The 26257-nt window shown below is 36.9% G+C and overlaps 1 protein-coding gene across 2 annotated transcripts; it reads right to left on the bottom strand.

Annotated features, from left to right (window-relative positions):
• LOC18787740 (UPF0235 protein C15orf40) lies at positions 10626-12928 on the bottom strand. 2 transcript variants are annotated; one of them, XM_020565157.1, is made up of 3 exons: positions 12579-12928; positions 12388-12497; positions 10626-11044 (listed from the first exon to the last, which is right to left on the bottom strand). In XM_020565157.1, exons 1-3 carry the CDS (start codon positions 12745-12747, stop codon positions 10913-10915), a joined length of 411 nt encoding a protein of 136 aa, XP_020420746.1. In that variant the 5' UTR covers positions 12748-12928; the 3' UTR covers positions 10626-10912. The 2 variants fall into 2 exon arrangements, with proteins under 2 accessions (XP_020420746.1, XP_007221216.1); XM_007221154.2 differs by having other exon boundaries at positions 12409-12497; positions 12579-12922.

Below are 26257 nucleotides of genomic sequence, written 5' to 3' on the forward strand. Positions count from 1 at the left end.
AAATTGGTTCCAATGCAGTATGAAGTTCTAATTCTGAATTTCTATTTAATTTAAGGTGGATGGTGTAAATTGGTTCCAAAAGATGCACCAAATTTTCCATTAAATTTTTTGTTCAAATTGTTAAAATGTAAACTGCCTAGCTAATTTCTGATTAGTTAGTAATCACTTAGTCAGTTTATATTCAGTCCATTTAAGTCATCTGTTAGCTGAGCACCTTCAGCTCATATGCCAAGTGTAAGGCTTAGGATTGTCTCTCTTATTTCAGCGGTTCTAAAGCCTTGTAATGCCATGTGTCATATTCACATTGGCTTACCCTTCACAACGGTTAGATTGTAATTGCTGATGTAAGAACACATTTTGGGTATGAATAGAGCTTTCTCTGCTGCAACGGTTAAGCAGAGGAGTAGTGGTCATAACCATTTTGATTCCTTCTTGCTCAAGCTCTCTCTCAGTCTTTTGCTCTTTAGCTCCCTTGACAATCCAAATCTCAACACAAATTGTTTATTAACTTTATCGTCATATTGTTTACTATCTCCTAAATTTGTCCCTAATAGTACGTCCCAGAATTTGTGAACTTGACTTTGTAGACTTTTCTAATCACATGTAAGGAAAACTAGTTAAGTCGCTTTCTTCTCTGTAGGCAATGAGTCGGTCCAAATCAAACCCTTCATATGCATTTTTCTTCTTTGATTTTATGAAGAGGATGCAGACGGACGAGGCACTTTGGACTTGTTCTCCAATACCATTAACCCCGTAATTTTCTTGGAAGAAGGTCACACTACAACATAAAAACCCTTCTATGACGTCTGATTTGCGTCATGGAAGGCATTTAATGATGCGGATCAGGCGTCGTAACCCATGTCGTCAAAAGGAGGGGATCATGGAAACTTTTTCCAAGCACGATGTCTGTTCCGCGTCAAAGAATGGGGTTTCAATGACGCGGATAGCGTGTCGTGGAAACCTTTTCAGAGCACGACATCTATTCAACGTCATGGAATGGGGTTTCAATGAAGCGTGTAGCGTGTCATGGAAACTTTTTCAAAGCACGACGTCTATGCTGAGACGTCATTGAAATATTTTTCATGACACGGTTTAGACGTTGTTGAAATTCTTTAATTTTTTTTTTAATAAAAATTCTTAATCTATATATATATATCCCATCATTTTAATTATGCGAAAAAAAAATTAATATATAAAAGCAAAAATATAAACACAAAGACAAAGACTCTGAATTATATTTCTATTATTCAAAATGATCTAGTACATTAAAATTGTCTTTAACGAATCCCACTAAACCATTTCCCTTTCAAGAAGTTAAAAATATGAAGAATGAAGCTTACAGGACCTTGATTAAAAAAATAAAAAAAATTAATTTAAAAAAAATAAAAAAAAGCTTACAGGACAAAACAAAAACCACAAGGCGTTTTGGTATTTTTATCCAAGCCCATAATTATCTTCTTAATCTCTCCAGCATGAGAAAAAAGCTCATAAACTTGCTGTTCTGTTGTGTAGAATGACATATTCCCAATATAAACAGTCATTGATGCCAGGATTGCTTGTTCAAATTCCTCATGTGATCTAGTAAATCTTCTACCCTGATATTGTGAAAGCTTCCATTGATCCTAATGAAAAAAGAAAATGATGAAAGATAGGGTAATTGCAGAGAGGAATAACACAGTTATAAAATGCGTGCTGGATCACAGAGGATAAGCTGTATTTTCATCTGTATTTCAAAGTGAGACTTGAAGAAGCATACAATAATTTGGAAATGCACAAATGTACAATCTGGCCCCTGGAGTTCCCTTTTCTTTCTATAACAGAAACGGTTATGAAAATAGAGTAAAATGAATCTAAGAAATCGTAATGAATAAATCCCACTCAGTTCTAAAAAAAATTCACAGCACGTGAATAGCACAGGGTTCTTGAACAAGAAATCTGGTTAAGTAATTACTATGAACAAATCTTTTTAAACATTTTTCAGAACTTCTCTAGCATCCACACATTTGATTGATTTGAACCAAATCGAAAACCACATCTTTTATATGACAACATCGAAAAGAAAAAGCCTGTTGAATGACCGTTTATACAATAATTGTTCAGATTCACAATATACGTCCTGGCAGTGTGCCCCTACTCTACACAGCTTCTCCAGAAACTCCAAAACAATTGTACTTAAAGTATTTATAAAAATAAATAAATAAAATGGAAACTACGACATATTTGACTCGACAACAACGAAAGAGAAGATAGAACTTAAACATTCCCTTTTGCACATTGCATTGTCTAGTTCTCAAACAGAAGAAAATAAAAGGGGTGGGGGCTTAACTTCTAATTTCCATCTCTCACCCACCATGAGTTTCTTTCATTTTCTTCTCTTCTCTTCTTGTAATATTATCTCATGCCCTCATATTACCAAAATGGAATATTATACACCTCTGAGGCCTGTGAGGATTGTGGCTCGAGTTGACTTGGTGTCTCCGAGGCCTGCGAGGAATGCAGCTCGGTTAATTTTGTGTTTCTGAGGCCTGCGAGGATGGAATTGACAGATTGCTACTAGAATTGACGGAAAAATGTTGGAATTGACGGATCAGGAATGGGGGTACGCCTAGGTGAAGAATATTTGGGTTTTTAAGAGGTTTAAACAAAAATTGAGGATTTTATGTTGGTATTTATGAGCAAAGGTTTTAAGTAAAAGAGGAAAATATATGTTTCAGTTAAGCTATTGTTATTGACATTAAGATTTCACATGATCAATGTTATTGTTAATAATTTTCTCGTTTTCCTACTTATCTGTAACAAGTTAATTATAAATCTTTATATATAGATATATGTGTATATATAATAATAATAATCTAAGCCAGTAATACATAAATTGATTTAGGAATTAGAGGAAGTCCAGTGAGTGGACTTTTGTTTTATAAATGAATTTTATAGTTTTATTGATTGAGTTTGAATGATTTATTTATGGTTATTACTTTCCAAACATGATTATTTGATTTTGAATACTTGTATTATATTCTGGTTATATTTAAATTGAGAATGGCTTGGAAAGTAGGAAGGATAATGGCAACATGATTTAAGGATGGATGATAAATAGTTTTATAATTTTCCAGGAAATGTTTTAAACCACCATAGGTGCCCTGTGTTGCCTTCGGATTATTGTTTCCTTCGGTTATGTCAGCGCGTTTGACAGTTGCATCACGAGTCTTAGGGATATCCGGACCGTGCAGAGCGAGGAAATGCAGATCAGGTTGACTAAATGTCCCCTGAGTCTTGCGAGGATTGCGGGTCGGGTCGACTTTGTGTTACAGAGACCTGCGAGGACGTGTCACAAATTGTGACACGAGGAATTGATGGAAATTAAGGAATTCACGATTATATAATGGGTACACCTAGGTGGAAGTGAAATATTGATTTTTCAATGCTTTAACTGATTTAATGATTTATGTAAACGTGTGAAATATTATATAAATATAAATATGCCTGTTCGATTTCTGTATGAGTATAGCATGTGAATGTTATTTAGCATGTCGCTAACATGAGAACTTGGATTGATTTGCAATCACAATGGACAATAACAATTGACAAGATACATAAGTGCAGTATAAAAATGGAAGGAACTACGTATGGCTTGATCCCTTGTTAAGGGTACGTAAGCAACCTAGAGTTACTAGATGCAGCCATGAGACCAAGTGATTATTGTAAAGCTATTCAGTCAAGTTAATTTGAAATCTATTAGCGTACTTGTGTGTTTTAAAGGTTGGGATCAATTTCAATTGGCAGAACGATTTATCTGATTTAAGAGGCCTGATGTCATGATAGGATTGCAAAGTTCATTTCATGCCATTGAGATTCTGAAGTTTATATGTTTATTATTTCAAGATTTATATTAGAAGCTGAGGTCTTTCCTTTATGCTCGAAATCTTGTTGAGGTTGTTAGTAATTGAGAAGTTTCAATATTTGAGGAAAGTTTATAAATTCTTTATTATCATTCTCACTTGTGAGCCTAATCTGATATTATTTGCATTAAGTGGCAGTTATGGTGTATAACTCAACTAGCTTATTTGTACATATTCTTTTCTGCTTAGCCTGTCATGAATATATCATGTCAGTATCTTTGGACTTTGATGTGTGACGTATGTTTGGTTGTATGAATTCCATTTTTGGTACATGCTGAACGAATGGAGATATTTAGATTGTTTGTTACAGGTGAAAATTTTGGGAAACGAGTATTTATAGGGGAGACACTGTTAAATTTTCGACATAAGTCAAACTTGAGGTTAATTTTGGTTTCTGCTAGAAGGGCAATTTGGTCAATTGTGCCCGGCACCTGCCAGGTGTCGAACACGCACAGGGTTCGGCTCAGATTCCAAAGTGAAATTTGGGTTGGGTCTTGTCATCATGTCCTACCCATTGTGTATGCCATAAATCCTTTGAAGCCAAACACTTAACCTTTTCTTTCATCACCCACAATATTCCCTTACCCTTTTCACCCTATTTTTAGCCATACCCTATAACTTGGGATATGCCATGGCACATGAAGACAAGGATGAAGGTTAAGCTCTACATCAACAAAAGAGGTAGCGTGTACTGAGGAAATATGTGCTCATAGTTCAAGAAAAAGAAAATAGAAGGGGGAAAAAAGAGAGAAATATATTCCCAAAAAAATAAATAAATAAACAATAAAGCATATCAAAAATCCTGGATGCCTTGGTGAAGTAAATTTGAAGAGCCAAACCATATAACACGAAAAATGCATTGTTATGTCTCAAGTTCTAATATTCCATATCCTTTCTTTCATAACCCATAACCTAGCCCTACATTACAACCATAGTAAAAGACCTAATGGATCTGTGGGGACTTCTTACTCGGAAGTGGAGGTATGTACTTCATCTATGGTTCTTAGTATTTGATTTCCTTTCCATGAGATCTATTCCTAGAAATTGCCTTTTATTCATTTTGGATGCATGTGTCTTATATTTTGATTTCTTCACCTAACTCCATTCATATATGCGGGGTAAGAGTGCAACCCTAGGTTTTGTGAGAAAATTGAGAGTTATCCAATGAGGCATAGAGTCAAGGCGAATTTGTACACACGCTGAGTGTGATTATCTTTAAGTTCGAGTGCTTGGAGTATTGGTTTCACACTTTATGACAGGACCCGATCCAAATTCCGCTTTGAAATTCGAACCAGACCCTGTGCGTGTCCGACACCTGGTGAATGTCGGGCACAAATGACCTATTTGCCTCTCAACACAAAACATGATAAAATAACAAGGTTGACTTCTACCGAAAATTCGGCAGAGTTTCCCTTGTAACTGGCTCAATACCAAAATATTTTCACCTGCCAAACAAGTATACATATATACAACCAACTGCCAGCATACGTATATATACATTCCAACAGTTCAATTCAAAGTCTAGGGCAAAATATCAGAGCGACTACTAAGAATTTACAAAGGAGTGAATCCTTTTACAAAACAAAAATCCTACATCAAAGAAAGGCGCGGAAAATGGGAAGTGGCCCGGTGGTGAATTTCTGTGCACATCTACTGCCTGGGGGCGCAAAACAATAATAAAGGTGAGTGGACCCAAAAACAAAGTTTAGAAAATAGTATATGAACATACTAACCCCACTGTAAAAACAGTTATACAAACTCACTTATTTTCTTTATTTCTGAAATCAATGCATGTAGATAATTATATACATTTGAAAACAGTTTAAAACTATCACCTAGGTGTACCCTTATTTCCGTCAATTCCTTATATCCGTCAATTCCTTGCATCACCATGGGTGACACATACTCGCAAGTCTCAGTGACACGAAGTCAGTCCGAGCCGCAACTCGCAGGATGCAGGGGACCGTAGTTCACCTGATCCGCATTACTCGCTCCACACGAGTTCGAGTACCAAGGAACTCGTGGGGAAACTGTCAAGCATGCTGACTAAACCGAAGGCAACAAATATAGTCCGAAGGCAACAGTTAATATCTGGGTACAAGGTGGTTTAAGAAAATATAAAGTTTCTGAAGCAAAACTGTTGAATAATTAACTTTCTGTAACCTTTAAAATTCTGCTGCCATTTATCTGATAATTAACGAGAATATCTTTTTCTATATTCTTTAAAGGAGATTTCACTCGGCAGCATGCAACATAAAATATGTAACAGAATAAAACAGCTGATAACTGAAACTGAACTGCTTAAATTCATTTATTAAAACAAAGAGTCCACTCACTGATAGTCCGAGTTCGCTGGACCTCTTGAAGGTCCTTCCTGCGGGTCAACTGGTACCCGGGTGCCTGATTCAATGACCATATTATTCTATTAATACAATATAGTATTAAAGTAAAAACCCTACCCCCGGCTCCTAAAAGTACGTGCAGCAATTTAAAGTGATCCCTATGCCCATAACAGCTTTCCTTCCACATGGGATAGTTTAGCGGTATCTTGGGACTCAAAAAGTGCTAAAATCCAAAAAGTCAATCTGGAACCCCACGGGTCCATAACCTCACAATATGATCCAGATGCCGCTAGAAGGTCCAATATATTTAGGACATATGTCCCGAGAGTATTGGTGTCAATCGGACGGTCGGATTAATCACGATCGTGTAATCGCATAATTTTTAAACCCTAGCCATAGGGTTGGCGATTTCAGAGTATCCGGGACTCCGATTCACGATCCGTCGAATCCTACACGTTTCTGAAATTATCTAGAGTAACATATCTAAAATTTATTACGATCCAACGGCTTAACAATATTGAACCCGGTAATCGCACAATATGGAAAATCCGTTCGAGGCTCAAACGGTATCCAAATTGAGATCCGCGAATTCCTATGCGCTCGTGACAACCTAAGGATCGCATCAAGACACAGTGCCACTGCACTACACTCGCCCACTCGCCGCCGCACGCGCCGGCAGCGATGGGTGTCCAAAGCGATTACGCATCGCCAGAAAATCTCAAAACAAAGGCTCCAAACTCCTACTCTAGGTATAACACCATATTTGGAACCACTTTTGTTCTTGGACCTACCCCAAAAACAGACCGGAATTGGCCGAACACGGAGGCCAAAAATTGGCCGAATTCCAATTTGAAAACTGAGCTAGCTACGGTGAAAATCAATGCAAACCTACCCAACCATCAGCTAGAGCACGGAAAATAGGTAGAAATCCATACCTAACTCGACAAATTTGGAGGAGAATTGAAGGAGAACGAGCGGTTGCAAAACTGTGCAAAACAGGCTCGATTTTCACAGTTTCCGGCGGCTGACTGCAGTGGCTGGCAGCGGGGCTGGGTCGGGTGTGGTGGCGGCGTGACGCCGGTCATTTTGGCTCCGGTCTTGCGGCTTGGGGTGGCCGGTGGCGTGAGATATAGAAGTGTGGAGGGTGACAGACGGGAGAGAAAGAAAAACAGAGAGGGAGGAGGGCGCGGGGAGAGAGAAAGAGAGAGAGAGAGAGAGAGAGAGAGAGAGAGAGAGAGAGAGAGAGAAATGAGGTTTTGTAATAAAAATCTGATTTTTTTTCTAATTTACCGTTTTGTCCTTCGTGATATTTTAATCGTATTTTCTTCGTTAAAACTCCGATTCGAGCTCACTTCATGTCTATGAATTCGTGTCGTCGTGCTCTACGCAACGGTATATGTGGAATTGTCAAATTCCTTTTTGGTCAAAAAGTCAACTTTTTGTTCATAATTTAGTCCAAGGGCAAAATTGTCTTTCCTCATAATAAATTACTAATTAAATATGAATTTTAGGTTTGGGTCATTACACTTTACACTATGGTGCATTTTATTTGTATTGGCATAACTTTAGTTTTTGAATTGTGATTGGCATTCCTTGGTTATTATTAGTTTGTTAGAAGTATTGCTTTAACAAATTTGGTTTGCAAGGAGCGTTTATGGGTGTCGTGACTAGTAAACCCTCAGGAGTCACAATTCCTCTTACGAGGGACACCTAAAGGTTTAAAGGCTTGTGGCATATGCTAAGTGCCATCGAGATTACCTACGAAAGTGGTTAGTTTAGTTTGTTTGTTTTAAATTATTTTTTTATTTTCAGTTTTGCTCGAGGACTAGCAAAAGATAGGTTTGAGGGTATTTGATAAGCCTATATTATATATAAATATATATATTATGACTCCTTTGCTTATTTATTTGTTAATTTACTTGGATTAAATTGGTTGTTTTAATTGGTTTTGTGAGATATGTGAAGGAATTGTGAAATTGGAGAAAGTGTGCTAAAAATGGCAAGAAGATGAAGATTGGAGTTTAATTAAAAAGAAGCTAAGTCATTCCTTTTGTCGCAAGGAATATTGTCAAATTTCCTAATTCAAGATGGTTCAAGTCTTACCAAGTCAATCAAGGAGAAATAAAGAAGACCCAATATGAGAAGGAATCCTATTTTTATAACAATTGTAATTATACTTTAGATAGGTAGGATTTCTAGGAGTATTATAAGCCTAAATTTACTTATTATAAATAGGGAGTTTCAGTCATTGATCCTGAATCGATCATCCTCCATCATCTACCATCAAATTCCTATATATTCATACTCATAGCCGAAACACCCAAAGGAGAATACGAAGAGAGCTTGCGCAACCTAGGCGTTTTACTTGGAGAATTCGGTGCCTTCCATGTCTTCACCAACCAGCATGATTCTCAATAAGTCCATCATGAACTAATTTCTTTTACTAGGGCTTCGATGTAGCCTAGCTATGAATACTCAAATTCTTTGATATTGTTGATTTTATTTATCTATACATGTTGAGTGCTTGTTACCATTCTTAATGCTTTCAATTAATTGGCCACTAATTGCATGATTGGAAGAATTAGGTTGAGACCGGAAGGAGATTCCTAGTAAATAGCTTCTTGTAACAAGTACCATAAATTACATTGCCGACTCGGAAGATTAGGTTATGGTTTGTGTAATCTTCAATGTTTTTCACAAATTTTAATGGGTTTTTAGCTATCTAAATCAATAACTAGGAATAGAGTGGGTCGATGATAAGGAATACAACTAATATAACTCGGAACAGAGTTTTGGGTAGGTAAGGGAAAATGATTATCAACATGTTAGGTAATTAGGATAACAAGCTAGAAGGATTTGGGTGGGATTAGCTAAGTGAAATTGGTGCCTTAGTGCTTTATCATCTTTATTTTCATCTTTTATATTATTTACTTGATCTCAATTTATTTTACTTGCTTAATTAGATTTTAATCGTCATAATTCTCTTATCGTTTAATTCAAATATAATTAGAAATAAATCATTCTAGTATTTAATAGATTAACTTGATTCCTGTTGGAACAATACTCCATTTAGTATTATACTAGTCTGAGCGATATTGTCCACTTGTAATTAATCAGATCAATGGTGTAAATGAATTCGTACGTGTTTCTTCTCTCTGTGGAGCAGTTCACCACCCATATATAATTTACTCTACCATAAGAAGATTCAAAGGAGAGATACAATAAGTGCCAGTCCGGTCAAAAGTGATGGAATACTTGTCATGCGTTGACGTTGACGGAGACTTTTGAGTCCATGTAATTAACTAGACACAGACTGAGATTTCGTTGTCAACATGAATTTTCAGAACTGACATTATAATCTGAAGAATTAGTTTTATAATTAAGTGAGCAAATTGACCTCACTTACATGTCCAAAAGATGCACCAAATTTTCCATTAATTTTTTTGTTCAAATTGTTTATTAACTTTATCGTCAGATTGTTTACTATCTCCTAAATTTGTCCCTAATAGTACGTCCCAGAATTTGTGAACTTGACTTTGTAGACTTTTCTAATCACATGTAAGGAAAACTAGTTAAGTCGCTTTCTTCTCTGTAGGCAATGAGTCCGTCCAAATCAAACCCTTCATGTGCATTTTTCTTCTTTGATTTTATGAAGAGGATGCAGACGGACGAGGGACTTTGGACTTGTTCTCCAATACCCTTAACTCCGTAATTTCATGGAAGAAGATCAGCAAAGGCATCATCCCAAAAGAAACTTTACAATCTCATTCAAACATCCAGTTATTGACCAGTATAGCCTTTAGAAGTCCTTGCTTCGTACCGATGGCTTCTAGTTCCAAAACCGTCGCATACGTTACGCTAATGGAACCTGCTACTCAATCATTCCTCGAGTTGTTACAAATAACAAATCAGTACCAGCCTGACCGGATTACAGACATACCTCAACATTTAGTTTAAAGCAATCTAGACTAGGTGGTTTCCGTACACTTCTCGGACAAGAAGGATGTTATCTTTTTAAGCACCAGTTCAACTATTTTTCCAAAAATCACATAAAAGTTAATGATTTATAATCATAACTTCAACTGCATCAGGTAGTATTCCGAAAAATAGAACAATTACGTGTCACCAAATTTTCCATCAGACACTAAAATATTTTTACAAATGAAAGGGAGCTAAAGAGGACCAACAAGAACCAATCCCATGTACTTATTTATATTAACTAAGGTGGGGGACGTAATTAGGTACAATCACGAAAAGTTAGGAGAGACTTTATGGATCTGTAATACCGAGGGAAGACCCGGAATAGAATAATGACGCGCAAATGTGCCCGATTGTTAACTTTGTTTGGAAGGAATGACGATGCAAAATCTAGATTTTATCATTTCAGGAGGAAACTGCATTCACGCTTGTTTAAGAGATGAAGGAAAATATAGAACATCCGTTACAAGGGCAAGAAATATATTATGAACACAACTCATTATTGTGGTATAAGTGTATCAAAAGATGCATTTATAAACAAGTAGTCATTCGTGTGTAGACAGGGCAAACTGCCAGTTTTGAAGTACTAGAAACGTGAACAAGACAATTTCCAAAAACACAAGCGACTCGGTTAGCTGCTACAGTACAATCAAGCCTCACGTCTCATTCAAGGATCAAACTCATCTCTCTCTATTAGGTGGACTTCGAAGCTTTGTGTAGGATGTCAAAAACACTTCGTAGAGTCATCTCCTCCACAATAACAACCTTGTCTCTTGATTTAGAGCCAGAACCAATAGAAACCTGCCTTCTTTTTACCCCTAAAACCTGTAATTTGGAAAGAATAAAAATTTGAAGTTTCCAAGCATAAACATTAATGGTTGAGCAGACCAAATAAACTGAGCGGTTAAAACGTCAAAAGAAAATTGACAAATTTGGTGCATGCAACTCAAAACCATTTGGCAATGGGTGTAGACAGAGGCTTTAGGATTTCTATGGTAAGATGCACGGCTTAGAATGCCCAATATGAAACTTTATATTCTTGCTAAAAAATTATTAGAAAACTATGCTACATTTCACTCATAATAATACAAATTAGACCCTCAAAAGTATAGGCCTCATTCTGTACCCATCATTTAAAGTGAAATTAATCTTCCCTTCGAACTTTCTCGAGAATCTGTTCTGTCACAAATCCCTTGCCAACCCTGCCACAAAGCTACCGAGCCACCTTATCTTGCCAACTTATAAACAAATGATGGGTAGAGAAGTATATTTTCATGTATATGTGTGTGCACGACTTTAGAATGTATTTGAATGTAGAAGTTCAACATACTTGTAGTCATAGACGAATAACTGAAAAATGATAACAAAAATATATCTCTAGAAACAACACCAGCTGAAGCATATAATCTACCCAAAATGCAAATCAGTGTTTGACCAAATAATCTATAAAAGCTATTCTTTCTTACTAGCTAACTGCGGTGTAGATAGGATGGACAGGTGGTATGAAGTGGTCCAGGAATAGACATTTTATGCTTGGGGGAGAAAGAAGAAATCCACCCTTCACACTCTGCACTGTGGCTATTCTTGGCCACACCACACATCATCTTGAAAAGAATAAATTAGACTTGAGGAAACCTTAGAAGAGCTCACATCCAACCCTTGTGCCTTTCCACAAGCTTATCCCATGAGTAAGTTTGTTTCACCATTTCAGATCACCACTTCACCTCACTTTTCTCTAGTTTAGCTCAATATTTCTCTCCTTTGCAAGACCAAATCACTTCACAATCAAAGGTCCGTTAAAAGCACGACAATCTCAACCAAAAAGATACAAACAAAACATCACTTCCCCAACAAAGCTCGGTTAGAGCAACAGCACTAGACCAACAAATTACAAATTAAAGCATCACTTCCCCAATTGAAGTTAACGTAAGCAATCACAATGAATGTTAGGATCTTTCAAGAACCACACAATCTTCTTAAGACACAGCACACTAATCACAAAAACCCGAAACAAGTAAATGCAACTCCAAGTCTCCAACCCACTAATAATAATAGGATGATGCACCAATGAACCTAAGAATTCTCAAATCAAACTTTAATTTGGCATTCCATATAAAAAAGCTCAAAAAACCATTAAAAAAAGACAAAAAAGGTTGAAAAGGGATAACCCAATAAGAAACAAGACCAACCGAGCTGATGTAGTCAAGTAGCGCTGCATTAGCTTCCCCGTCCTTTGCAGACGCGTTTATTTGTACCCCCAACGCCTCATCACTGAAATCTTCATTTCAAAAAATAGAAAATTATATTCTATAAATACACAGACCTATACATATAAAAATAGAGAGAGAAAGAGAAGGACCAGTGATGGAGGCGATTTTGGAACCAGGCTTTGCGTGGATGGTGATGGCGACTGAGGACGGAGGTATGTACCGAATAGAGGTTGGGAAATTGTTGTTGGGGTTTACGGGCTGAGTTGACTCGGCCGGGTTGGCCTTAGTCTTGGCCTTGGCCTTCTTGGCTGGTGCCATTTGTTTGTTTTTTGGTTTTGTTTTTGTTTTTCTTCTCTCTCTTCCCGCTTCAGAAGAAAGACTTCATCGGCAGGGTTGGCCTCGGCGGCCTTAGTCTCAGGGTTCTTGGTTGGAGAGTTAAAGGCCCACTAATAACTTTGGATATTTAAGGCCCATTAATAACTTTGGAGACATATGAGGAAATTTTTTGGTGTTGATTTATGAACAAATGGAGTATTTTTAGAATTTGTGATGATTTTTAGGTAGCATTTGATCTCGATTGATTAATATTACAAATTTGACCTTCGGACATAACTATGGGGAAATTATCAAAATGTCCTTAAAATACAAGATGCTTCTAAACCCATCCTGCATGCTTCCAAATAAACAGACTTGCAAGTTGTGCTCCTTTCACTCCACCGAAGATAATGCATTTTTATAGTGTGTATATGAATTTGCTTGGTTGTTTGTGTGTATATGAATTTGCTTGATTGTTTGTGTGCATGTGATGTGTAAGTGGTGTGCATGTGATGTGATGTGCATATAATGTGTAAGTAGAAGTGTCGAAAGGGAAACATTTGGGTGAGGGTCTACTCCCTGCCTAGGGTTAGAATTTTTCTCCTAATTTTCTTTTAGGTTTTCTTGGTGGCTACTTGTTTGCTGTTTGGGCGGATTTTGAAACTGGTTATCTATGATGGAAAACATGGATTTTATGGCTGAGAAGGAAGATGTGGAGGAAGTGGTATGTTCTTTTGATAAGGTATTGTCGTTAACTAATGAAGAACAAGATTGCCTTCAAATCGAACCAGATAATATGACAACGATGAACGAGTGACTCCATCTCTCTTTGGTAGGGACGGTATTTACTGATCAAGGTTTCAACCGTGAGGCTTTCAAACAAACCATGTTGAGGGCCTAGGATAAGATGCGAGAGGTGGGTGTGAAGGACCTACAAGACAATCTTTTCTTATTCACGTTCACAACTATGCGTGATAAGGAGATGGTGATACGAGGGGGACCTTGGAATTTTGATAAAAACCTAGTCTTACTAGAAACACCAGATAGTAATAGAGCACCGAACATAATGGTTCTTCAGAATGCTGATTTTTGGGTTCAAGCGCAGCATCTGCTGTTAAATAAAATGATTGTTGTGAATTTTAGACAACCTGAAAAATGGATATTATAAAGACTAATCTAAACACAAATTATACTTGAAAGTGTACAAGGTCAATCGTAATATAGTATGGCAAATACGAGGTCATTCCCACGAGGATTGAGCTCAACTTCCAATTAGTCTAACCTAATTTACTTCACAAAATACATTAACTACTCTAATTATATAAACAAGAAATTAACACATAGCATTCTCACGTAAACACAAAAGGGGTTTTTGAAAAAATGATTTAATTAACAGCGAAATTAAAGACAAAACAAGTAGAAAGTCACGAAACACAAGGATGAGAAATTCAAATTGATAAAAGCACTAGGACAATGAATTCACCACTAGCAATCTGATCCAGCCTCTTATTCAACTACCTATTAACTAACCATTTGATGTCACCGCTTAGTTTTCCTTTTTTATGAATTACCTATGGTATTCAGGCTAACTCGTATATTCCTACATGTAATCCGCCTATGGTATTTAGGTCAAATATCAACGCATAGAAACTCATTAAGATCAATGAAAACCTCTAACAAGCATGTAAACCCTAGGAACCCTAGACGAATTACAAATCCTAATCACAAGAAGCAAGCCTCAAATTAAGTATGGTATTTACTCTAATTTGCATCCAATTAACTCAATTAAAAGTCTAGATAGTGATCAAGCATCAAGATTATCAACCAAATTATTAAGCACAATGATTAAGAATCTGACAGGACCCACCCCGGAATTTTCTTGAAATCGGAGCGGACCCCGTCTTTTTACTGACATCACCCCAAAGCCGGGCCCACTTACTAAAGACCTCGAGACTCTCTACCAAAATTTTGGCAGAATCTCCCCTATAAATTGAACAACCCAACAAAATTCAACCTGCATAAAACACATAACAAGATCCCAACCAGCAACATGCTTTAAAGCGAATAAACAGTTTACAACAAAGGCCTCTGGCCTCATAAATCAAACCCTAACAAGGGCGATAACAGAGCATGTCTAAGGAATTTCAGTTACAACAAAAACAAAGTTCAACTGGAATAGAAAGATGAAAGAGTTCCTACGAAGGCTCAAGGCTCGGAAGCACATGATCTGGCTCGGTTGAGGAGCTCAGTCAACTAGTGGCTGGGGGGCGCAAAACAGAAAAATGTGAGTGGACAAAAATAAAATTCAGTTCAGTGTAAACCAACGTAATATAAACCCAACGTTTAGAAAACCATGCAAGAAATCCAAATGCATCCCAAAACCAGCATAATCAAGTATATATATATATCAAAACCAAACCAATATCGGATGCCAAGTCCGAAATCCAAAAGAACACTTTACAAACCCACCAATCAAATATTATAAGTCCCAAACTAAACTCTTGAAAGCGTACCCATTGGCACGACCGGCAAGGAAGTATCCTCACCGAAAAACAAGAATGAATGAATAGTTATATATATGTAAATATATAATATAAGAGATATATATATATAATATATATATATATGACCATCACCTAGTTGCACCGGAAAAACAATCCAACTAGGGGATTATTTGACTAGTCACCATGGCAGAGTCCCAATAAATAAATTCCTTAATACACCATGTGACTAGGGAACGAGCCGTCCAACTAGGGGACCAACTCTCAGCCAGCACATACCATTGATAGCCTCAAAATCCGTACGTCTGTACCAGTCCTACGCGCGCAAACTACCCAATCAAGGGTCCACAGCAACATCCTGTCAAGGATGCCTTGGGTTCCGACAAGTCCAAGTATCTCAAGTTTTCGTATCTAAGTTCCAAATCCGGGAAGGTACATAGGGTAGTGCTTATAGCACTCCAAACTGACATTCTATACTCATCACTTCCCACAATCTCATCTCAACAACCCAAGTACCCCATACATAGCCAAACATATATAGAAATTCTCAAAATCCATATATTCATACTCAAGATACTCAAATATGTCAAAACCCAAAATATATTTCCAATGCATCATAAAAATATCACTTTCAACACTTGAATAAATAATATATCCAAAATACCATTTAAAATATCATGCATAATATTTCCCATCATAAAAGCATGCATAAGATTTGAAAACAAATGTCCACTCACAAGTAGTCCCACGCTGCTTGACCCTGAGAGGGTCCTGCCTGCGGCATACGCGTGGTCGGAGTACCTATTTCTGAATACGAATACGAGATTAATACAAGCGTTTCGAACGAGAACTTTGAATTAAAATCCTAGTTTCCTGGGTGTCTAGTGAGTGTATGAGGAACGAGACGTTCTAAGGTCCAACTACCCAATTCAGACGTTGGAACATTTTCGGGAGACATTCGGTCAACTGGCAGTCAAACTTCCCAATTCAGGTCAATCGGGCCCATGAGACCCACGACCTCCGTTTTACTATCCGAGAGTGCCTATAGGTTCTACAAGGTCTAGGATACCCGTCTCGCAAGTTTGGTCCGAAACGGACGGTTAGATCGCTTACGATCGCACGATCGGACAGTTATCGTAAAACGTAAACTTTAAGTTATTGAATTGGAACATCCAGGACTCCGATTAACGATCCGTGAATTCCTACACGATCCTAGGAAGGTCTAGAGTAACATATATTGGAATGGAGTCGATCCAACGGTCTGAACATATTGAACCCAGATAACTCCTAATATGTGAGATTCGTTCGGGGTTCAAACGTCAACCAAGTTGGAATCAGAGCATACCTATGCGCTCGTGACATCAAGGGGATCGCATTGGGATAAAAATGCCCCTATGCTACAGTGCCCAAGAGCCGCCACACCTCCCGGCAGCGCGTGGGTGTCCAAAGCGATTACTTTTCGCAGAAAAATCTCCAAATTACAAGACATTCTCCCGGCTACAGGTTCTACTCGACAAGTGGAACACTTTATTCAACTACAGCCAAGTCCAATTCGGACGGCAAGTGGCCGGAATCGGCGCCGGACACTCACGGTTTAACCCGAAACTTCACGGCTTCGATCCGACGACCATCGTCACCATTGTTGTCACACAATCTAGGAAATAGCTAAAAGGAGAGGAGGGCTACCTGTTCCAAGAGACGGCGCAGCTCGCGGTGGCCGGAAACGTCGCCGGTGACGTTGGTAGTGTTGGCCGATTTTTCACGTCGTTGCCACCTCCGTTTGTCGGGTTTTCAATCGGAGAAAAGGGGTGGGCTGGGTAGAGGAGGAAGAGGGGAAGCTTTTGCAAGAAACGCCACTTGAAATGGAGGTCTGACGGCGAAGTTCTTGCCGTCTGAAATTCCGGCGAAAAAATGTGTCTGGGATGGGGGATTTCAGCCACGGGGAGAGAGAGAGAGCGAGAGAGAGAGAGAGAGAGAGAGAGAGAGAGAGAGAGATTTAAAAAATCATATTTTTATCCAAACTCTTTTCGAAATATTTACAAGTTTGCCACTGAACTACTTTTGGTCGCCAAACCTTCGTTACAACTCCGATTCAAGCCTACCACGTGTCTACGGATTCGTCTCAGTAGAACCTACCCAAAAATACTAGTCACTACCCCAAACTCTTTCCGAGTAAGAAAATGACCAAAATACCCCTACCCCCAAGGGTAAATTCAAAATTTCACTTAAATAATTTAAATAAGGGATTAAATTTTGAGTCGGGGTGTTACAGAATCCAACATCAAACGGCAATCAATAGATAGGTAAAATAAGAAAACTAGATTATCATTCTAGAGCTACATCATTCCCTAGCAAAAGAAAATTAGTTGCACATAATCATAGAATTCGACATAAGCAAAAACATAAGGAAGAAACAATAAAACTTAGCCAATTGCAATACTCTTTTGGCGTCTCCAATTTCTCCTAGTCTTTACATGTGTAACCCCCAAAGGAGTTGTATCTCATGCTTAAATAAAACACCACACACTACTACAAAAATCAAAATAGATGACGGGAAACCACCGTCGTCTAGAAGGTTTTCAAACCATCGTGAAATTGACCGCCATCTTTTGTACATAAAACAACGACGGTTATTAACCGACGTCGTTAACACATTCAACGTCCAAAACTATTACGAACCAACGTATAATTACTATATATTTAGCCTAAAATGAAATCTTTGACAACATTAGACGATGATTTTATGAAAACTGAGACGTCTAAAGACTGTTACATGTCAAGATCAAAAGAAGAACCAACGTAAAGATAATTATCCATGTCCCTAATTGAAGGAAAAAAGACATGGATAACCTAGAAACCGTTGTGGTTAATTTATACTACGTTAAACAAATAAAGACACCGACGTCTAAAATATAAAAGACGACGCGCACACAAACCAATAGACGTTTAAAGAGTATTACATGTCAGTTGTCTCTCAGTAATCGCCGTAAAATGCCTTAACCAAGTCTCGTACCTAGCAGAACCATCTCTTATGTGATTATCCACGTCGCAGAGTAGGAGAACAACGACATTTTAACATTATTCCATGTCTGTTTCTTGCGAGAATCGTAGTTTAAATTATACAAAGAAGCCCCTTTGACAAAGTTAGAAGTCACTTTTTCTGAATAACTGACGTCTAAAAGATTTAAAATGACACAATATTACTTAATACCGACGTAACAAATCATACCCACGACGACTGTTGTCAAAGGCGGACGTTATAAATAATATTGAAGGCGTGGATAGGAAAAAAATCAACGTGGATTATATATTCAATGTCGGTGGCGTTAAAATAAAGGACGTGGTTAATTTTTTCACTACGTCATGAGATCCAACTGCTTGACATTGTAATTGCTTACCACGTTGATTTTAAATACATGATGACGTGGTTGTCCTTTTAAAAGTTGATTGTTTAACCTTCCTTCACGTGTGTATTCTCTGAGACGTCAGTTATTTTAGACTAGCCGACATGCAGAACATCTATCACGACAGTTAATGAAAATGAACGGCCTTTATTTCTGACTTTAGACGACGGTTTCTTTTAAGCTGTGTTTAACAAACCGACGTGATTTCAGTTTCATATGGCGGTTTTTTTGGTTTACGGTCTTTTGCATTTTTAAAACCCGACGTTGGTTTTATTTTAGACGTCTGTTTTTCCAATTTTTTTTACTGGACCGTCATATTTTACACCTTTAACCCAGTTTTTATAATTTTTGATTTGTTGTGCCCAAAGCCTGCATAATGAAAATGTGATCAGAATTAAAATGATGTACATAGTTATTAATTAATGTCATATAATTAATTGAATAACTAATGTCATACATTACAACAATCAATCAATCCATATATCTTCACATCTTTCATTCCCAAACTCACCCACTAGGTCATCAAATGTGTCAACATTTGGTATCCCTCTAGTAAATGGCTCACACTCAATTCTAATATCACCTAGCACATCATCACCAATAACATCATTATATTCTCTATTAGGCATTGATAACACTACTGACCAACCATGATGCATTGGGTCGTCAACATAAAATACTTGTTTGACTTGAGAAGACATAACAAATTGGTCATTCCTATGTCTAATTTTACTCAGATCTACAAGGGTAAATCCAAGTTCGTCGACTACAAGACCCGAAGTGTTATTTATCTAATCACACCTCAAGACTGGGATTTTAAACTTTTGGTAGTCAAGGTCTCAAATTTCTTGAATAACACCATAAAAACCCATATTGGAGACAATAGAGTTTTTATCATTGGCACTAGCAACTTGCATAGTATGTGCAAGTAAATAAACTCCACTATTTTGGACAGTTCACACATCATCTTGTGCCTTGGTGTTACATTTAACACCATTAGTAAGATAGCACCTATATGATGGCACTGCCATGCTTGGACCAGCTGCTAGCCACCTCAAATTTTCTGATACGCCATTATGCTCTTCCCCATTAAGTTCACTTTGAACCTGCAAATTAATCATGTATATCTTAATTCAATCTAACATATAGAAAGGAAGAAAATTAAAAGTTGAATATATCATTCAATAACATATATATATATATATATATATACGTTAAAGTGGAGCCATTGAATGAAAGTGTGATTGTACTTATCTTGCAGCCGCTTTGTTCTCTTTCTAAATTTTGGATAAGTGGTTTTGATGTGGATCATATGTTCCCTACATTGACATGAAAAAATCAAGCATTACGGTCCCTTGTATATAAGATAAACATAAGGAATAATAATATTTAAAATGGCTTCATTTGAAAAATAAAACTCATACATACTCGATATAAGGTAGGACTTCCTCCATATTCTCCAAGACATATAGATGTACCTGGTTCAACAAGTCTTGATCAACTAAGCTTACTGTGCAACCTGATAATGGTTTCGAAACTCCCATCTTCTGGCTTGAAGGCACTCTAACTGTACTAACATCAGATAAATGCTCGATGCAAAACTCTACAGCTTCTTCAGCTATATACCGCTCAGCAATGCAACCTTCCGGACGAGTACGGTTCTGAACATACCCCTTTAGCACTTTCATATATCTTTCAAACGGATACATCCATCTAAAATATACTGGGTCACATAGACGAACTTCTCTGACAAGATGTACTACTAGATGAACCATGATATCAAAGAATGAAGGGGGAAAGTACTTCTCAAGCAAACACAAAGTAACTACTACATCTTCTTCCAACTTATCTAGCTTGGAAACATCTACCGTCTTTGCACATATAGCATTGAAGAAGAAGCACAATCGAGTTATTGCATACCTTGCAGGCTTCTCCAAAACAGAACGAATTGCCACAGGGAGCAATTGTTGCATCAAGGTATGACAATCATGAGATTTAAGTCCAAGAAGTCTTTAATCTTTTAAAGATACAAGATTTTTTATATTTGAAGAATAACCTTCATACCATAGAAAGAATTGCAAACCGCTCTCTTCTCTACTCTTGACAAATTCCAAGGCCCTGGAGGCAAGCGAGTATGCCTTTTTTCATACTCGGGTTGCAAATCAGTTTTGACCCCCATGTTGAATAAATCTAATCGAGCAGCAATCCCATCTTTATTTTTTCCAGGGATCTCCAGCAATGTACCAATGATACTATCGCAAACATTCTTCTCAATATGCATAACATCTAGGTGCCTCACAAGAAGGTATTTCCAATACTCGAGATCAAAGAATTTTTATTTCTTCCAACAAACTCTGTCACCATCATTCTCACCAACACTTCCCCCATTTTTCGAGCCCCATATGTAATTAATATCTTCAACCATGTACAACACTTCTTCTCCATTTAATGGCTCGAGAGGCGTGCTATATTCAGATTTCCCATTAAAAGCTGCACACTGCCTCCGATATGGATGATTGAGTGGTAACCATTTTCTATGCTCAATGTAACAAATTTTGTGGCCATTTTTCAACCTGTGACTAGGTGTATCATCGCGTCATATTGGACAAGCTTTATATCCTTTAACGACACAACCAGATAAGTTCCCATAGGTAGGAAAATCATTAATTGTCCATAGTAATACACCTCTGAGTGTAAAGTATTCTCCTATATGTGCATCATACACTCCTCTAATCTCATCCCACATATATTTTAAATCATCAATCAAAGGCTCTAAGTAGACATCTATATCATTTCCGGGCTGTTTAGGACCGAAAATCAATAAGGTCAACATCATGAACTTCTGTTTCATGCACAGCCATGGTGGGAGATTATATGTAACTAAGATAACTGACCAACAACTGTATATGCTACTTAAAGAACTGTGGGGATTGAATCCATCAGATGAGAGAGCCAATCTCAAGTTTCTCGCTCTTTACCAAACTCAGGCCATTTATCATCAACAAGTTTCCTAGACGGGGAATCCGCTAGATGAGACATATGACCGTCAACTGATTTTCTAGCAGCATGCCAAGTCAAACTCTAAGTTGTCTTATGTGATTGAAATATCCTTTTAAACCTTGGACTTGGAGGAAAATACCACACAAACCTTCGTTGGCACATGCCTTCCTTCCACCTTGAGATACCATAAGTAGGACAATTAGTTGAATCTTCATAATCCTTCCTATACAAGATGCAGTCATTGGAACATGCGTAGATTTTCTCATAACTCTTCCCTAAAGCAGACAATATCTTTTTTGCCTCGTACATAGAGGAAGATAGTGTATTTCCTTCTGGAAGCAAATCTCCTTGAAGTATCAATAATTCTATAAAACAAACATCACTCATCCCATGTTTTGCTTTCAAATTATATAACTTCACCAAAGTCGACAACTTCGTGTACTTACCGCAACCAGGGTACAAGGGTTGATCTCCATCCTCAATCACATTGGCAAACTCAAAAGGGTCAAATCCAATATTGCCTAAATCATTATCATCCATCCCTAATTCTTCAGAAACAAAACTAAACCTACTTTGCTCATCTTCTTCCACATTTCTACTAGCATTAGTAGTCCATTCCCAAGATTCTCCGTGCCATGTCCAAATCTTATAGCTTTGGTCAATGCCATTAAAGTATAAGTGGTCCCTTATAATTCCAACCCCAAACAATCGAATATTCTCACATTTAACACATGGACAACGAATATCAGTTGTATTTCCAAGATTTTCTATAGCAAAATTCAAAAATTCTTCCACCCCTAACTCATATGCCTTCAATCTTCTGTCCGCATGCATCCATGACTTATCCATCTCACACACTATAAAATCATATATATAATAAAGTAAAAAGACCAGCAATGAAACAATACTATATTCACAAAGCAGAGAACAAATTGGAAAAAAAAAAAAACAAGAATCAGATGACGGTTTTTTCAAAATAATCATAGTGTAACATAAAGTCAGACGACGGCATATCTATTTACTGTCGTCTTTAAGCTACCCAAAACCAGATATTTGTATTCTTTTTGAAGAACCAGGTTTGGGTTCTGGTAGCCTAATGACGACGACGGTAGTAAATAAAAAACCGACGTATAATAAAAATTTAGATGACGGTTTGTTCCACCAACCGTCATCATGGTTTACAAAAAACTGAAGCCTAAATCTTCCATCCCCATTCCTTTTCAAAGAACCCTTAACAGAATGCGAACACCAAAACATAAAAGAACCCATAGCTCCCAAAACATATATTAAGAAACCAAAGCTAAGAGAATATACAAACTAAGAGAATTTGAGAGAGAGCTGAGAGAAAATAACAAGTGCTTGAGAGAAAGCTCAGAGAATATACCCAATGCTTTGAGAGAGAGCGAAAACTTTAAGACAAATTTACGTTGAAGAGAGAGAAGGAAATATTTTAGAGTTAAAGGGAAATTCTGAAAATTTTAGATCTCGGTCAAAAATTTTAAAGGACTGTGTTTATCAAAGACGACAGTAAATACAACCCAGTCGTCGTTTAATTTCACATTTATGACGAGGGTTATGGTAAATTGCCGCCGTTGTAAAGCATTGTTACGTCGCCTCTATAAAAATTGATGTCTAAAATATTAAACAATTAGATTTGGTTTGCGTTTCCTGGGATTCGAACGTGCGTAATTGACCAAAAAGAGTGAGAGAAAACCAGCGTCATTTCAATAAAACCTAAACCCTAAATTTTACAATAATTATAAAAAAAAATACACAAGTATGAGAAAAATGAACCAAAAATTGCTACGGACTCCTTACAACAATGCCTTCTATATTAGTAGGCTAAAATCCATATTAAATAATTTTGAATTTTTTGACCACCAATGGATCACATAAACCTTAAGGTTATGTTATGGAAAGTATAATGACTATTGTGCTTTGTCTCTAAATCTTTTTGACTTTTGTTATCACTTGTAATTTTGAAATCTAAAATTAAAATTTTCAGGCATTGAGGGGGGAGATATTGTCTCAATGAGTGCATAGAATTTATCATTTTATTTTTTGAATTTTTTAAAAATATATTATGAATATTAGTAATTAAATACAAATTAATTTTTTTTTAAAGATTTAGGGGAGAGACAATCTTTCAATGGGGGTGCATGGTAGTTGTCAGTTTATTTTTTGAAATTTATTTTGAATATTAGGAATTAAATCAAATATAAAAGTCATATAAAAATTAAATGACAAATGTACATAACTGACGTTGCATCCATTTACAACGATGTTAAATAACACATGACGTCGTCCTAGAATACATTAGACGTCGCAATGTACCCACTGATGTGGTTAGTGGGTTACAACGTCCTCTGGTTCTTAATAACCGACGTGGGTAGCATTTACAATGTCGATTATTATGTTAATGCCGTCGTTGTTTAGATATACAACGTCACATTTGGTCAGGTAACCGACGTTGTGTGTCTTTAACACGTCTTGCTTGTTGTACTAACGGACGTAGTATATCTATACAAATTTTTTTCGTAGATTTCAGTTTTATATATAAACTGTCGTGTTTAGCCTCCTTACATGTCGTTTTTAAGAAATGTCGTCGATGTTTTATTTCCTACTATAATAAGATGACGATTGTTTATAGATATGAGACGTGTAAACTAGAATGAGACGTCGGTTTTTGGGAATGAATTTAAGTTTTTATGATTTATTGTCATTTTATTTCATTTAATGACATAAATATCCTATACAAAAAAAAATATTTAAAAATTTGATTTTTTGATGATTGTTCAATTAATTACCAAAAATATATTTATGTACATTGTCAATAAATTAAAATAAACCTAAACATTGTTAAAATAAATTATATCACTTATAATTCTGTAATTGCTTGTTCACGAATTCTTCCCATTCCAGCCTGACTTCGTCAATATGTTCTTGTACATACTGAACTGGTTCCTTTTTCTTGTCAAATTGCAAATAAAGAACAAAAACTAACGTGTTATAATTATTAAAACGACGGTTTTTAAAGAAAAAGTCGTGGTATTAAAATAAAGAAATTATATCTTAAATTTTACCTTCTCAATGCTAGGGTTGGATCATGAATTATAGCTCTCATGAAACGCATCACGTAATAGCCACACTCTACATTTGTTGGTTGTTGAGGAGTGCCATGTAGATTTTTCCATATGGCTGATTTACATGATGATTGTTTGCCTGTGTGAGAGTTATACATTTTGATTGAACTGTTTCAAGAAAACAAAAAGTGTTAATGACAAAACTAAAAATCAGCATAAAAAAATATTAACCGTCGTGGTAAATAAGTGAAGATGAAGGTTTTGTAAAACAAGTGACGTCATATTTAATTCCAAACGTCGGTAAATAAAAACCGTTGTTGTGTAGCATTCTAAAGTCGGCGACGATGAAAAATGACGTATAAACAAAAGTTGTTTGTAAATGAAAGTTGAACAAAAAAAAATTAAAACGTCCTAAAATAAAAAACTCAAACAACGTGGTATTTCAATTAAGACGACGGTTTACAGAAAATACTGACGTTGTAAATGATTTCAAACGTCGGTTATAATTTACCGTCGTTGTGTTTTGATTACAACGTCGGTATTAAAAAAAGTCATCGTATCATTCAAATGCAGAAATAAAAAATCTTAGATTTTTATAAATAAACTTACGTATTCACTATATTTCTCATGTCCTGGTCATCAGAGCGGTTTGGCAATGAATCCATGTCATAAACAGTCTCCTTAGCTGGTCTCATAATTATTAACACCCAATGACCCCTACACATAATGATCCATATAGATTAAATATACTACAAAAACAAAATATATTACAAGGCACCAAGTATAGTTAAGGGACTAACCCTGGATTATAAGGCACCAAGTAAAATTGATCCCCATCTGCGTTTTTTAGGCTCCCTGAAGCTTGAAGAAGTAATTCAAGCTCTTCAATCATATGCTAAACTAGATGATATAACTGAAAGCTCTCAAGGCCTTTATGCCGAAGGCAAGGAGAGGGGCCGGGAAAAGACAAAGGAAGAGAAAATAGACAACAGAGGTAGGTCAAAATCCAAGAAGAAAAAGGAAAAGAAGGAAGGCTGTTTCGAATGTGGTTCAGCCTGTCATTGGAAGAGGAACTGCAAGATTTGGAAAGAGAAGAAAGCCAAGAAGGAAGGAAGCTCAGGTTTAGCTAGTGCAGTCACCGAGCATGAGAGTGACGGGGAGCTTCTTTCAGTAACATCAGGCTCCAAGGCTTTCACAAATTGGATTTTGGATACCAGATTCACTTTTCATATGTGTGCAGTAAGAGAATGGTTCGATACTTACAAAGAAGTCAGCAGCGGGGAAGTTTTAATGGGGGACGATTCTTCATGTCCTGTAAAAGGAATCGGCACTGTTCGAATCATAATGTTTGATGGAATGATACGAGTTTTGGGGAACGATAGATATGTCCCTAGACTAAGAAAGAATTTGATTTCCTTGGGTACTTTAGATGAGGCAGGCTATGGATATGAGTCTAAAAAGGGAAGACTCAGGGTAACAAAAGGATCACTGGTGGCAATGCAGGATGACCTACAACCCAATAAGC

The sequence above is a fragment of the Prunus persica genome, chromosome G6, assembly GCF_000346465.2.
Source record: "Prunus persica cultivar Lovell chromosome G6, Prunus_persica_NCBIv2, whole genome shotgun sequence".
NCBI lineage: Eukaryota > Viridiplantae > Streptophyta > Magnoliopsida > Rosales > Rosaceae > Prunus > Prunus persica.

Excerpts from the sequence above, each read along its gene's own strand:
- LOC18787740 (XM_020565157.1), bottom strand. The coding sequence starts at position 12,747 with ATGGCACCAGCCAAGAAGGCCAAGGCCAAGACTAAGGCCAACCCGGCC. Across the intron at positions 12,498-12,578 it reads CAAAATCGCCTCCATCACTG|ATTTCAGTGATGAGGCGTTG; the intron begins GTCCTTCTCTTT and ends TTTGAAATGAAG. Across the intron at positions 11,045-12,387 it reads TTGGTCTTGTTTCTTATTGG|GTTTTAGGGGTAAAAAGAAG; the intron begins GTTATCCCTTTT and ends TCCAAATTACAG.